This window comes from Rhinopithecus bieti, unplaced genomic scaffold (assembly GCF_001698545.2).
Source record: "Rhinopithecus bieti isolate Rb0 unplaced genomic scaffold, ASM169854v2 scaffold_39746, whole genome shotgun sequence".
NCBI lineage: Eukaryota > Metazoa > Chordata > Mammalia > Primates > Cercopithecidae > Rhinopithecus > Rhinopithecus bieti.
In genome coordinates this window covers 632,588-648,368 of record NW_016816960.1, presented here as the reverse complement: position 1 = coordinate 648,368, position 15,781 = coordinate 632,588, and the positions used below count along the sequence as shown (strand labels likewise).

Sequence of the window (15,781 nt, the reverse complement as noted above, 5' to 3'; positions counted from 1 at the left end):
AAAAAAAAAAAAAAAACAAAACCATTAATTTTAAAACATTCCTAAATTTAAAGTTGTTTTTGGTCGCTGTAAGTTTTCTCAATAAACAAAGAGTAGGCCTGGGCACAGTGGCTCAACACCTGTAATCCCAGCACTGTGGGAGGCCGAGGCAGGCGGATCACGAGGTCAGGAGATCGAGACCATCCTGGCTAACACGGTGAAACCCCGTCTCTACTAAAAACTTCAAAAAATCAGCCGGGTGCGGTGGTGGGCGCCTGTAGTCCCAGCTACTCAGGAGGCTGAGGCAGGAGAATGGCGTGAACCCGGGAGGCGGAGCTTGCAGTGAGCTGAGATCACGCCACTGCACTCCAGCCTGGGCGACAGAGAGAGACTCCGTCTCAAAAAAAAAAAAAAAGAATAAAACTACTTAAATGATTACAGAACATTCAAAAATGATATCCATAAAAGGGACAATCTATTCATCCTTGAAAGTCGAGAACTGTGGACCCACAGCAAGCACTGACTCATCCCATGGTATTGCTGAGAATGACTAAATTACGTCTAACACTCTCATGCAGAATAATACAAACCATTTTTGGGAAGTACTACTTCTTCTATATTGGGTACAGGTGTTGGGTCTTCCATATCCTTAGTTAGATCTTCTTGCTCGTCTTCCTCTTTCTGACTTCTGCGCTTCCCATAAAGGCTAGCTTGGCTAAAACATACAAGGTATATGAAATATAAACAAGATTGATTATTGCTACTTATAGCAAACAGTTTCTGAGGCTGCACACCTTCATTATTTGTAGAATATATGCTCAAGATCACTTTTTTAAAAGACAAACAGTAAGTCGCAGTGGCTCATGCCTGTAATCCCAGCATTTTGGGAGGCTGAGGCAGGTGGATCACTGAGGCCAGGAGTTTGAGACCAGCCTCGCCAACATGGCGAATCCCTTTCTCTACTAAAAATACAAAAATAAGCCAGGCATGGTGGCAGGCGCCTGTAATCCCACCTGCTCAGCAGGCTGAGGCAGGAGAATCGCTTGAACCCGGAAGGTGGAGGTTGGACTGAGCTGAGATGTTGCCAGTGCACTCCCACCTGGGTGACAGAGGGAGACTCCATCTAGAAGAATTTTTAAAAATAAAAAGGGTGGCTGGGCGCGGTGGCTCAAGCCTGTAATCCCAGCACTTTGGGAGGCCGAGACGGGCGGATCACGAGGTCAGGAGATCGAGACCATCCTGGCGAACACGGTGAAACCCCGTCTCTACTAAAAAAAAAAAAAAATACAAAAAACTAGCCGGGCGAGGTGGCGGGTGCCTGTAGTCCCAGCTACTCAGGAGGCTGAGGCAGGAGAATGGCGTAAACCCGGGAGGCAGAGCTTGCAGTGAGCTGAGATCTGGCCACTGCACTCCAGCCTGGGCGACAGAGCGAGACTCCATCTCAAAAAAAAAATAAATTAATTAAATTAAAAAATAAAAAAAAAATAAAAAAGGCAAACATTAAAAGAAAAAATTAGATAACTTCCCCCAAATTACATCTAACCAGCCAATAAAACAAAAATAAAAGTTAACAGGCATAAAAAATGGGCAAAAAATCCTACTAGACAATTGCTGGCACTATCACAAAAGGGACTTAAATTAGTGTAATAAAAGAAGAACTGCTAAGGAAATATGATATATACTAAGATTATAAGCAATCACATATGTGATCAAAGAGATGTACCACTGTGTTTTAATGGCCATTTTATCATCCAAATATCAGGAATGGCAAGTAGAATCCCTAAATATAGTACTAAATCTTCCGTATAAAATCGTCCACTGCTCTTGCACCAAAAATTCAATCAAATCATTATTAATTTTTAAAACTAATAAATGCCAGGGGGCTCAAAAAAATAAACCCAGTAATGATTCTTTACCTTTAGGGATTACAAGGGATATACAACAGAAACCCTTACCTCACATAACAGGATTCACAGAAACACAGAAAAATACAATAGAAGTATTATATTTCAGTGCAGAGAAATGAATAAAAGTACCAAGAAAATACATCACAGAGAGGTTGTAAAGACTGAAGGTTAGAGTTAAGTTGAACCTTGAGAATTGTTTAACAATTCACTAAGATGTAAGGGCTGGGTGTGTTGGCTCATGCCTGTAATCCAAGAGCAATGGAAGGCCAAGGCAGAAGAACTGCCTGAGGCCAGGAATTCGAGACCAGCCTCAGAAACAGAGCGAGACCCCATCTCTACCAAAAAACAAAAAATTTAAATTTTGAGACAGGGTCTCACTTTGTTGTCCAAGCTGGAATGCAGTGGTGCAATCACAGGTCACTGCATCCTTGAACTCCTGGGCTCAAGTGATCCTCCTTCCTCAGGCTCCTGAGTAGCTGAGGCTATAAGTGCACACCATCATGCCCAGACTATTTTTCTTTCTTTAATTTATTCTAGATACAGGGTTTCACTATGTTGCCTCAGGTGATCTCAAACTTAAGCGATCCTCCTACTTTGGCCTCCCAAAGTTCTGGGATTACAGGCATGAGCCATGACTCCTGGCCCAAAAAGTTTTGTTTTCTTTTCTTTTGTTTTGGTGGGGGCGGGGGGAGGAGACAGTCTTGCTCTGTTGCCCAGGCTGGAGAGAAGTGGCACAAATCTCAGCTCACTGCAACCTTTGCCTTCTCAGGTTCAAGCAATTCTCATGCCTCAGCCTCCCCAGTAGCTTGGATTACAAGGGTGCGCAACCACGCCTGGCTAATTTTTTTTGTATTTTTAGTAAAGATGGGGTTTCACTATGTTGCTTAGGCTGGTCTCTAACTCCTGAGCTCAGGCAATCTGTCCACCTCAGTCTCCCAAAGTGCTAGGATGACAGGAATGGACTATTGCACCAGCCTCCAAAAAGTTTTTAATGCTAAGCCAGGCATGGTGGCATGCACCTGTAGTCCTAGCCACTGAGGAGGACTGCTTGACCTCAGGATTTTAAGGTTACATGATTGCACCACTGCACTCCAGCCTTTATTCTGCACCCTGAATATTCTGCATTCTTTTTTTAATGATTATTTATTCTTCAGCAGATGTTGTTATACTAATTTAAGCCCCTAATTTATTTGTTATTGTTTTTTATTTTTTCCTGCCAAAGAGCAAGATCTTGTCTGGCAAAAATAAATAAATGAAATAATAATAATAAAAAAGACAACGCTTCAGGATGCAGAATAATGGCCAAAAGGTGTAAGAAAAGAAAAACACACTTGCTTTGGGAAGTACTGCATAGCAATCTAAAGTGCACTGTGAAGTGAGAGTGGAAATGGAGAAAAAGCTGACTGAAACAGCATGCTGGGCCAGTCTGAGTTCTACAGTGCAGAAAGAATGCTCAAAGTTCCCTTTGAGGGATGACATATTGGCTTAGGTTAGAATAGGATACATAAAGTAAAACTGTTTTCCAAATAAAAATCACGAGTTTTTTTGTTTGTTTGTTTTGTTCTTGTTTTTTTTTTTCTTTGAGATGGAGTCTCGCTCTGTCACCCAGGCTGGAGTACAGTGGTGTGATCTCAGCTCACTGCAAGCTCCGCCTCCCAGGTTCACACCATTCTCCTGCCTCAGCCTCCCCCGAGCAGCTGGGACTACGCCCGGCTAATTTTTTTTTTGTATTTTTAGTAGAGACTGGGTTTCACTGTGTTAGCTAGAATGGTTTCCATCTCCTGACCTCGTGATTCACCCATCTCGGCCTCCCAAAATGCTGGGATTACAGGCGTGAGCCACCGTACTCAGCCTTTATTTTTTTTTTAAACAAAAGGAAGGAAAGTACACTTGGAAGAGGGCTATGCAGGCAACTTGAAAGACAAGTGGTACATGATGCTTTTTTAAAAGCCTATAAACCTAAAGGCAGCAGAGAGATAAAATACTTAAAGGGGAAGAAAACATACAATGCAGATGAATGAAACAAAAGTTGGGAAAACAGATTTCAAAATATTTTCTAATTATATTTTCAACATAATTCTAAGGAGAAATGTCAAATGAGAAAAGGTGTGGTCATTACAAGGCAAATGTATTCCATTAAAGTACATGCATACATATATTTTAGAGAACTCAATCTGGTATGCATTATATTCAAAGTAGAGGGTACATGTCACCACTGTGAGCCTCAAGCCTCCTAGGGATCACATCTCGGTTCAATAAACACTGGTGTCCCAGCACCCCATTTTATCTCATCACACAGTGCTCTCCCTGCAAAGATCTCATGTAGCTCCAAAATTTCTGAACAGCAAAAGCAACATTCCGACTAGAAATGTAAGAAACAGGCTAGGTGTGGTGGCTCATGCAAATAATCCCAACACTTTGGGAGGCCATGGTGGAAGGACTGCTTGAGACCAGGAGTTTGAGACCAGTCTGGGTAACAAGGAGAGAAACCATCTCTACAAAAACTACAAAAATTAGCTGAGTGTGGTACTGCACACCTGTAGTCTCAGCTACTCAAGAGGCTGAAGTAGGAGAATTGCCAGAGCCCATGGGATAGAGGTTGCAATGGGCTGAGATCGCACCACTGTGCTCCAGTCTGGGCAACAGAGCAAGACACTGTCTCAAAAAAAAGATGAAACGTTAAATATATATAAAAGGAATGTAGGCCAGGCATGGTGGTTCACGACCCTGTCTCAAAAAAAAAGATGAAATGTTAAACATATATAAAAGTAACGTATGCCAGGCACGGTGGCTCACGCCTGTAATCCCAGCACTTTGGGAGGCTGAGGCGGGTGGATCACGAGGTCAGGAGATTGAGACCATCCTGACCAACATGGTGAAACTTCGTCTCTACTAAAAATACAAAAAAATTAGCTGAGCATGGTGGCGCGAGCCTGTATTCCCAGCTACTTGGGAGGCTGAGGCAGGAGAATCGCTTGAATTTGGGAGGAGGAGATTGTAGTAAGCTGAGATCGCGCCACTGCACTTCAGCCTGGCAACACAGCGAGACTCCATTTCCAAAACAAAAAGAACTGTAAAAAATAAAGTTACCCCATAAACAGCTAATGAAAATCTATTTTATAACTTCAATTTTCATGTCATAATACATATGGGCTCAAAACTAAGTTTTAAAGGTTTTTTGATGACTGTAACTTGCTTAATAATATATGAAACTAAGAGGTTTTTAAATGCACCTAAAGACTTCTATTAGTAAGAGTGTTGTCATAACTACCCTTCAGGAAGTAATATGATTCAAGGAATCTTCTGGGAACAGAAATGCTAACTAGGGTAGGGAGGAAAGTCTATATAAGGAAACTGCAGGAGAGATGATGTCAATTGTACCTTTACACTTCAATCAACATCCAAAAAGTTGACTGTCACATGAAAATAATCAATTTACAGACCATAATTATCTTGCTAAGTCTAAACTATAAAAATGATAATGAAAATATTTTAAGCTACGCAAACCAGAAATTATGTATCTTAATATATACCAATTAATAACTACCATTTACCATTTATTAAGTGTGTATTTAAAGCCAGGCAATGTGCTAAGGCTTTAAAGTCTCATTTAACCCTCAAAACAATCTATTCAGTAGAAATCATAATCGTTATTCAACCAGAGCTCACTAAGTACAAAAGTTGTACTGCCATGCTTTGCCGAACATCAAGCAGCCACGTATTCACCTCTTCTATGAGTTCATTTGGTCACAAACGGGACAAATGGTAAAATCAGAAAAGGAGACACTAAACTTGGTGAATATAATGTCTTAAACTCCTTACCAGCCATGCTTCTCAATACATACTTAGATACAAAAAAAAAAAATCCAAGTGATTTTCCAGGCTCAGCCTCCCAAGCCTCATAAATCCAACAGCCAGTTCCACATCTCCTCGTGTAGAACGTCTAACAAGCATTCCAAACCTAACATTCAAACAGGCATGCACCACCATGCCCAGCTAATTTTTATATTTTTAGTAGAGATGGGGTTTCACCATGTTGGCCAGACTGGTTTTGAACTCCTGACCTCAGCTGATCTGCCTGCCTTGGCCTCCCAAAGTGCTGGGATTATAGGTGTAAGCCACCACATCCGGCCTGTTTTAATGCCCTTTGAATCATGTAATCGTTCTTACCCTTTCTTGCCACTTTTCTTCCGTGATTCTGTTGGTGTCGGAGGGGGAGGCGAAGGCGAATGTTTCCTCTTTCGAGCATTAGCTGATGCTTTTCTATCTCTTCTTTCTGGACTTCTGACTGGCTAGGAAGAAGTAAATGGAAATAAATATCAGCTATCTTTGCTCCTCAGTTTCTACAAATCCTTCGCCAAAGGTGAGTCTCCACATACAAAGACAACAGCATATTCTTGGTTCAGAGCAAATGAAAAGAATATCATTAATCATCCAGGAACACCAGTAATCAAGAAACTTTCCCTGACCTTTCAGGTGATATATATCATCAATGGAAGTATCAGCTATCAGTTATTCAAACTATGCTATAATAGACATGCTGAAACCTTGCACAACTAAAAACTGGTACTGTTCACATTCTATGTTTTGAGGTGGGAAATGTATTTTAATAACTGCTGGAAAAATATGAAATACACTCTATTAAACTGACAAAATACAAAGACAGGCCAAATGATCCTGTGAAAATGTAGCATTATAGGAATTATTCTTAATCTCTAAAATAAATAGAACATAACTTTATGTCATAAGAAATGTTAAGCAAGATGGCAACATAATTTAAAAGTCAACGTCTGGCCGGGCGTGGTGGCTCAAGCCTGTAATCCCAGCACTCTGGGAGACCGAGACGGGCGGATCACGAGGTCAGGAAATTGAGACCATCCTGGCTAATATGGTGAAACCCCGTCTCTACTAAAAAATACCAAAAAAAAAAAAAAAAACTTGGTGGTGCCTGCAGTCCCAGCTACTTGGGAGGCTGGGGCAGGAGAATGGCGTAAACCAGGGAGGCGGAGCTTGCAGTGAGCTGAGATCGGGACTGCACTCCAGCCTGGGTGACAGAGCGAGACTCAGTCTCAAAAAAAAAAAAGTCAAGGTCTAGGGCCGGGTGCCATGGCTCATGCCTGTAATTCTAGCACTTTGGGAAGCCGAGGTGGGAAAATCACTTGAGGCAAGGAGTTCAAGACCAACCTGCCCAACACAGGGAAACCCCATCTCCACTAAAAATACAAAAAATTAGCAGGGTATGGTGAAGCATGCCTGTACTCCCTGCTACTCAGGAGGCTGAGATATGAGAACTGCTTGAACCCAGTAGGCAAAGGTTGCACTGAGTCGTGATCATGTCACTGCACTCCAGTCTGGGTGACAGAGCAAGACTCTGGCTCAGAGAAGGAAAAAAAAAGTCAACCTTTATAAGTAAAAACTATCCCAGTTTGCAGATGGTACAATTTTATACATAAAAAAAACTACCAGACCTAATGAACAAGTCAGGAAAGTTGCAAGACATAAGATCAACATACAAAAGCAAGCCTGCAGACAGTAACTACCAATTTAATAAAACAGACTATTATAAAGAAAAAAATACCTAAATGATCAGTACTAGATTAGGTAAAAGCATGAGAGGCGTAAGTAAATAACCTAAAATTAAAACATCAATTAGGCTGGTCATGGTGGCTCACACCTGTAATCCCAGCACTTTGGGAGGCCAAGGCGGGGGAATGCTTGAGCCCAGGAGTTCAAGACCAGCCTGGGAAACATAGTAAGACCTTGTCTCTACAAAAACAAACAAACAAAAAGTTAGCTGGGTTTAGGGGTGTGCGTCTATGGCCCGAATTACTCAGAAAACTGAGCCGGGAGGATAGCTTATGCTCAGGAGGTCAAGGTCACAGTGTGCTGTAATTGCGCCACCATTCAGCGTAGGTGACAGAATGAGATTCTGTCTCACACCAAAATGAAAAAAATCCATGAATTAAACGTTAATTTTCTCTGTTGCCATCCTATTCTTTTCAACTGCATTTCCATTGAGAAGCTCCATGGCATCAAACTGAGAACCTTGAACACCTTATGAGTATGTAGTAGCAGTTTGAAAAAAATCTAAAGGATATACACCTTTGAATGATACAATAAATCTGAAGTTGAATTTTTTTCTTTTTTTTTCTGAGACAGGGCCTCACTCTTGATACCCAGGTTGGAGTGCAGTGGCATGATCTCAGCTCACTACAACCTTCACCACCCGAGTTCAAGTGACTATGGATCACTGCAGCCTTAACTTCCTGGGCTCAATTGATCCCCCTCACCTCAGCCTCTCAAGTGGCTGGGACTTCAGTTGTGCACCACCAAGCCCAGCTAATTTTTGTATTTTTTGCAGAGACAGGGTCTTGCCATGTTGCCCAGGCTAGTCTCAGACTCCTGGGCTCAAGCACTCCACCTACCCTGGCCTCCCAAAGTACTGGAATTACAGGCGTGAGCCACCATGCCCAACCCTAAATTTTTAAACAAATATCCATTTTTATATAACCTTCTAAAAATAAATGAATAAACAAACTAAATTGGAACAGAAACGGGTATGAACTGGTCGGTTAAAGAACGTAATGTAGAAACTGGAATATTCCTAATGACAAAAAAGCCTTGGATTAAAATATATTAAGGGAAAGCAAATATGTAAGTATATCTTCTGGAAAGGTTAAAATAAGAGAGTATCAGCACCATAAGACTGGTGGGAAAAAAAATCTGAAGAGTCCAATTCCAAAACAAACAAGAACCAACTGCAAGTAAAAAGGTATGACAAAGACTCAACCGTAAAACATTTTTCTCTTCTCTTTTTTTTTTTCTCTAATTTTTTTATCATTTGAAGAGATGAGGTCTTGCTACATTGCCCAGACTGGACTCAAACTTCTGGGCTCAAACAATCCTCCCACCTCGGCCTCTGAAAGTGCTGGGATTAGAGGTGTGAGTCGCTGGGCCCAGCCATTTAACATTTTGTTTCCTAATATTTTCCTAAAATTGGCAAGGCATGGTGGCTCATACCTGTAATCCCAGCACTTTGGGAGGCCAAGGCTGGTGGATCAACTGAGCTCAGAAGTTTAAGATCAGCCTGGCCAAGATAGTGAAACCCCATCTCTACTGAAAATACAAAAATTAGCCAGGTGTGGTGGCGCGTGACTGTAGTCCCAGTTACTACAGTAATACCTGTAATCCCAGCACTTTGGGAGGCTGAGGCAGGAGGACAGCTTGAACCCAGGAGGTGGAGGTTGCAGAGAGCCAAGATAGCAACACTGCACTCCAGCCTGGGCAACAGAGTGAGAATCTGTCTCAAACAAACAAACAAATAAACAAACAAATAAAGTCAAACAATACCCCAGGAAAAGGAATCAAAAGTCTCTAAATCCAGTACTAACACCCCTTCTTCTCAGTGTCAAGTTGTCTTCTAGGACACCTACCGCGCAAGTTGTGCCTTCCACAAGTTGTGCCTTACAAGGAATCACGGGTAAATATCTAAGCGACTGAACTTCTCAAAGGATTAAATGATAAAATGTCAAATCATCCACCCTCAGAAAAGCGGATTGAACTATAACTGTTAAGATGTTTAAGGCCTGTACTTTACACTACCTACCATCTGTGGATTAACAGTTATTTAAGAATATTAAACAGGTCAGGCGTGGTGGCTCATGCCTGTAATCCCAGCACTTTGAGAGGCCAAGGCAGGTCACCTGAGGTCAGGAGTTCGAGACCAGCCTAGCCAACATGGAGAAACCCTGTCTCTACTAAAAATGCAAAACTTAGCCAGATGTGGTGGCAAGCGTCTATAATCCCAGCTACTTGGGAGGCTTGAGGCAGGAGAATCGCTTCAACCCAGGAGGCAGAGGTTGCAGTGAGCTGAGATTGTGCGTGCCACTGCACTCTAGCCTGGCCAACAGAGCAAGACTTTGTCTCAAAAAATATATATACATATTAAACAAAATGAGTTTTCCACAGGAAAACCAACAGCTACATTAAATTCTGTAGTGATGATATTACACTTCAGATCTAGTGGGCAAAATCAGCTATACCACTACCCTTCTGCATGGGCCACTTTAAATCTTAATAACCTTTTAAGATTTTCATACCCCTTTTTGGGAGGTTATTAGCTTCTGAGATGGCTGTTACAGCCACCTAGGAACTTTCACCTGATGGCACATCAGCCATCAGGTAGATGTGAAAGTTCCTAAGTGGTTTGTATATGACAATTTATTGATGAAGATTTAATAATATTTAGGCCAAGAAGACAGACTTAATGGTGAGAAATCATGCCAAAGAAAATACCTCTTCATTCTTGGTTGAAATCCGCTGACGAAAACTCACAGGCTTCCTATTTTCATCCACCTCATAATCCTCCTCATTCATCCATTCATTGAAAATATCAGTGTCTAAAATCCATTTCACATGAACCTAAAACCATATCAAATCATGAATATCTACATAAATAACAAAATCACTCAAGGTTTTAAAGTATTGAAAAGGAAACAAGCTGATTTATTTTCAAAGCCTCAAATGCATAAAACACATTAATAACTTAATACTACTAATGACATATGAGGTATACTCTGGAGCCTAGTTTCCTTCCTAACAATGTGATACCATAGTAAGTAATCATTCCCAGTCTTAAACTTCTGATACTATAATCTACAGGGCAATAGATGTCTACAAATCCTTCAGTAGTACTTCACAACATTACATGGCTCACGAGTCATATGGCTTACTCCTTTACTATTAGATGATAGTATAATTTCAACATTTAATTTCCAAAATAGTTAAAATAGAAAAATCTGGAAGAAGAATACAAAGTAGTGCTTTTGTTTTGGACTACTCATGCAACCTGTAAAATTAATCTTTGTTTTGAGACAGGGTCTTGTTATAAAAGCTGGAGTGAAGTGGTGCAATCATGGCTCACTGCAGCCTCAACCTCCCCAGCTCAAGGAATCCTCCTGCCTCAGCCTTCCAAGTATGTAGCTAGGACTATAGGGAACTTGACATTATGCTCAGATAATTTTTTTTTTTTGGTAGCTCAGGCTGGTCAAGCAATCCTCCTGCCTTAGCCTCCCAAAGTGCTGTTATTACAGGTATGAGTCACCATGCCCCACAAAGTTTAAATTATTTCCACATCAAAAGTTGACTAACAAGTCAGTGTATGGACTCTTATTACATTATGGTAGAAATGATTAATAAAGTAAGTCTACATCCTTCTAAAAGTCACACAGGCACTGCTTCCAAGCTTTCCAAATGACATCATCAGTGATGTTCAACTCTACTCCTCACACTCCTCTCTCACAAACCACAATCTGACCTGCCTTTGGATTCTCCTCAAACATCAAGCACTGCAGACATCTCATCTAAGACCTAGATAATAAAGTCTTCGTAGCCATGCATATCTTGTAAATGGATGACAGGAAAGGGAAACCAACATTCTGTATCTCCTTAGAGAGACTGCTTAGAAAACAGCTGAGAAGAGCTATTAGATTATTATAATAATTTTTTTGGCCGGGCACAATGGCTTACACCTACAATCCCAGCACTTCAGGAGACCGAGGCAGGCGGATCACCTGAGGTCAGGAGTTTGAGGCCAGTCTGACCAACCTGGTAAAATTCCGTCTCTACCAAAAATACAAAAATTAACCAAACATGGTAGCGTGTGCCTGTAGTCCCAGCTACTTGGGAGGCTGATGCACGAGAATCACTTGAACTCGGGAGGCGGAGGTTGCAGTAAGCCAAGATCGCACCACTTCACTCTAGCCTGGGCGACAGAGTGAGACGCCATCTCAAAAAAACAAAACCAAAAAAAGAGATTATTATAAGATTGGTTTTTTTTTTAATCATTTACCTTCCATGGCTTTTCTGGAATTGGTGGATCTTCAATTTCAGCATCAACATCATTACTATGGACCCAAGTATCATAGCTATAAAGGAACAGAAAAGAGAAAAACAAATTAGAGTCAAAGGTAATTTATTAGAAAGACTTTTACAAACAGTAACATATTTTAGAAATACTACTAAAATCCCAGCCTGGTCAATATGGTGAAACCGCGTCTCTACCAAAAAATACAAAAATTAGCTGGGCATGGTAGGACGTGCCTGCAGTCCCCGCCACCCAGGAAGCTGAGGTAAAAGAATCGCTTGAACCCAGGAGGCAGAGGTTGCAGTGAGCCGAGATCATGCCACTGCACTTCAGTCTGGACAACAGAGTGAGACCCTATCTCGAAACAAAACAAAACAAAACAAAAAACTAAAAGAAATACTACTAAAATCTATTAATAGCAACTTATTAGACACTTTTGTCCTTACTATTCTGCCAAGAAAGCTCCTCTGTAGAGGTCACCAGTAAATAACGTATATATTGCTAAACCCGAAGTTGAAGACTAAGACCAAAAAATTTGAAACAGCTGCTTGCTCTTTCCTCAAAGCATTTCCCTCACTTGGCCACCAAGAAAGTACTATATCACCCGATAGTCCTTATATTCACCAGCCTCTCTTCAAGTTTCCATGCCAGTTTCTGGTCTTAGTCTCAAACGTCTTCAATCTTCAAAAGTTCCGAGGTTCAGTTTTTGGAAAAATCCTTCTCCCCTGCTAATTTCATTCATTCTTATAACTTTAAATACACACTGATGACTTCAAATTTTATGTCAGCACTCTCCCATGTATTCTGAACTCATAAATCCAACAGCCAGTTCCACATCTCCTTGTGTAGAACGTCTAATAAGCATTCCAAACCTAACATTCAAAGCTCAACTTGCAATGCTACCCTGGCCCCAGCGATGTACTCTAGCCAAGCTGTCAGGGGTTGTTCCATACATCTATTTGGTTGGCTGAATAAAAACTGGATCCCACTCAATGCAGTTAAGGTGCCAAAAGCTCCCTGGTATAACACAGAGGAAAGAATCCAAAGCCTTAAGAAGATGTATTCAGGCCGGACGTGGTGGCTCAAGCCTGTAATCCCAGCACTTTAGGAAGCCGAGACGGGCGGATCACGAGGTCAGGAGATCGAGACCATCCTGGCTAACACGGTGAAACCCCGTCTCTACTAAAAAATACAAAAAACTAGCTGGGCGAGGTGGCGGGCGCCTGTAGTCCCAGCTACTCGGGAGGCTGAGGCAGGAGAATGGTGTAAACCCGGAAGGCGGAGCTTGCAGTGAGCTGAGATCCAGCCACTGCACTCCAGCCTGGGTGACAGAGCGAGACTCTGTCTCAAAAAAAAAAAAAAAAAAAAAAAAAACTACAAATAAGGTGCAGTGTATACTGCTTGGGTGATGGGTGCACCAAATCACCATTAAAGAATTTACTCACGTAACCAGTTATCACCTGTACCCCAATAACTTATGAGAAAATAAAATAAAAACATAAAAATTAAGCAGGTGAAAGAAGACTGACTAGACCTGTAGAAACCACAATGAAAATCTCCACTTTACATGACAAGAATGAAATAAATACTAAAGCTGCTCCACTATAGGTTTAGCAAAATAAAAGTACAAGGAATGTTATCCCTATTTCCATGTGCACTATGCAGGCATTAATATTAAATAATTTTTATTTAATAGATTTAAAAAAATTATTTTTTGAGACAGTCTTGCTCTGTCTCCCAGGCTGGACTGCAGTGGCGTGATCTCGGCTCACGGCAAGCTCTGCTTCCCGGGTTCACGCTATTCTTGTACCTAAGCCTCCCGAGTAGCTGGGACTACAGGCACCCACCACCACGCCCGGCTAATTTTTTTGTATTTTTAGTAGAGACAGGGTTTCAACCTGTTAGCCAGAATGGTCTCAATCTCCCGACCTCATGATCTGCCTGCCTCAGCCTCCCAAAGTGCTGGGATTACAGGCATGAGCCATAGCGCCTGGCCCCACTATTTTCACTAATATCTAGCTCTTGTTTATAATACTCATTATACATACTATAGATACTGAAACCAGTATGGGTTATAACATGTAAAGCCACAACAGTACTAGGCAAATAAATTTCTGATGAGAAGAAAAACTCAATTTTCGACATAAATTAATTTCATCCTTAATGGTTTGGCATGAGTAGTTTTTGAAAAAAGCAAACTGATCAGACTGGATGCGGTGGCTCACACCTGCAATCCCAGCACTTTGGGAAGCCAACGCAGGTGGATCACCTGAGGTCAGGAGTTCAAGACCAGTCTGACCAGCATGGTGAAACCCGGTCTCCACTAAAAATATAAAAATTAGCCAGGCATGGTGAGGCACACCTGTAATCCCAGCTACTAGGAAGGATGGAGGCAGAAGAATCACTTGAATCTGGGAGGTGAAGGTTGCAGTGAGCCGAGACTGTGCCATTGCACTCCAGCCTGGGTAACAGAGTGGGACTCTGTCTCAAAAAAATTTAATCAGTAATAAACACTAGAAAAAATTATTTATTTTTTGAAGAAAGAGTGAGACTCTGTCACCAAGGATGGAGTGCAGTGGCATGATCTCGGCTCACTGCAACCTCCGTTTCCCAGGGTCAAGTGATTCTCATGCCTCAGACACCTGAGTAGTTGGGATTACAGGCGTGTGCCACCATGTCTGGTTAACTTTTTATAGTTTTAGTAGAGATGGAGTTTCACCATGTTGGCCAGGCTGGTCTTGAACTCCTGACCTCACATGATCCATCCACCATGGCCTCTTCAAGTGCTGCGATTACAGGCATGAGCCACTGTGCCTGGCAAAATTCATTTATTAAAAGAAACAAATATAAATTAGCAACCTAATACCACACAGACTTTCTTGGCAAATACATAAAAGACACCAGTTTTTGGGGTTTTTTTTTTGAGACGGAGTCTTACTCCGTCGTCCAGGCTGGAGTGCAATGGTGCAATCTCAACTCACTGCAACATCTGCCTCCCGGGCTCAAGCAATTCTCCTGTCTCAGCCTCCCGAGTAGCTGGGATTACGCCCGCCACCACACCTGGCTAATTTTTATTTTTAGTAGAGATGGGGTTTCACTATGTTGGCCAGGCTGGTCTCGAGCTACTGACCTCATGATCCACCTGCCTTAGCCTCCCAAAGTGCTGTGATTACAGGCGTGAGTCATCGCGCCCAGCGCTGATATCGTTTCTTTTTTCAAAGATAAATAAAGCCATTTATGGCTTATTCATTTACCATTTAATGGTGATCTCATTAAATTCTGTACCTTAAGAAAATAGTCAATGAAAGACTCTGGAAGTGAGAAAAATGACTACACACAAATCAACAAATTGTCACTATTCAGAAAATAAAACTATAAATAAATGTGCCTTCCTTTCACAGAAATCTTTATACCAGGTCTCACAGCAAACGAACATTACCTGTCTGGGTAAAAGCCCCAATGCACTAACACTTGCTTGTCTTTTCTCATCACCGGTCTCAACCATTCTTCTGAAAGAGAAAAGAAAAAAACTTTACTCAAACTGACAAAATAATGAAGAAACTATTATTTTAGCCTTAATTTTACTAAGATGTTTTAGTTTGCTAATGAACATTTTTCCAACATGCCATTGCTGGTTTAGAAAGAAAAAGTTTTCAAATTGAGTACTATCTACCAGATTAAAGGGAAATTTCTCAGTCTTTCAGACTTACCAAACTGTAGGTCTACTATCCATCACTCTTGACAAAACCAATTATCCACTGCGGCAAAATACTCCCATCCCATTCTCCTGCCAGCCTCCCCTCTCTCTTCTACCCAAGTAATAATCATCATATTACTTAATACTTCACTTCTCATGGTGAACCTCTCATCCCTCTTTCTGTGAGGCTTAGCAATTATTACACATCTTTCCAGATGTAAACTGTACTTCATCTCATTGATGAAAGTTTTACTAACTACTCTGCTTCCTCTAGATTCCCTTTTTCTGATGTTCTGTAAGTTATACAGTGCTATATCAAAGTTTTATCAAAAT

At 41.3% G+C, this 15,781-nt stretch overlaps 1 protein-coding gene across 1 annotated transcript in view; it reads right to left on the bottom strand.

Annotated features, from left to right (window-relative positions):
- The window catches only part of SMARCC1 (SWI/SNF related BAF chromatin remodeling complex subunit C1), a 198,641-nt gene that overhangs the window by 116,102 nt on the left and 66,758 nt on the right, over positions 1–15,781 (bottom strand). The window contains 5 exon segments of the mRNA XM_017855727.1: positions 570–694; positions 6,057–6,178; positions 10,182–10,307; positions 11,737–11,812; positions 15,191–15,260. Of these exon segments, the coding sequence (XP_017711216.1) occupies positions 570–694; positions 6,057–6,178; positions 10,182–10,307; positions 11,737–11,812; positions 15,191–15,260 (519 nt within the window).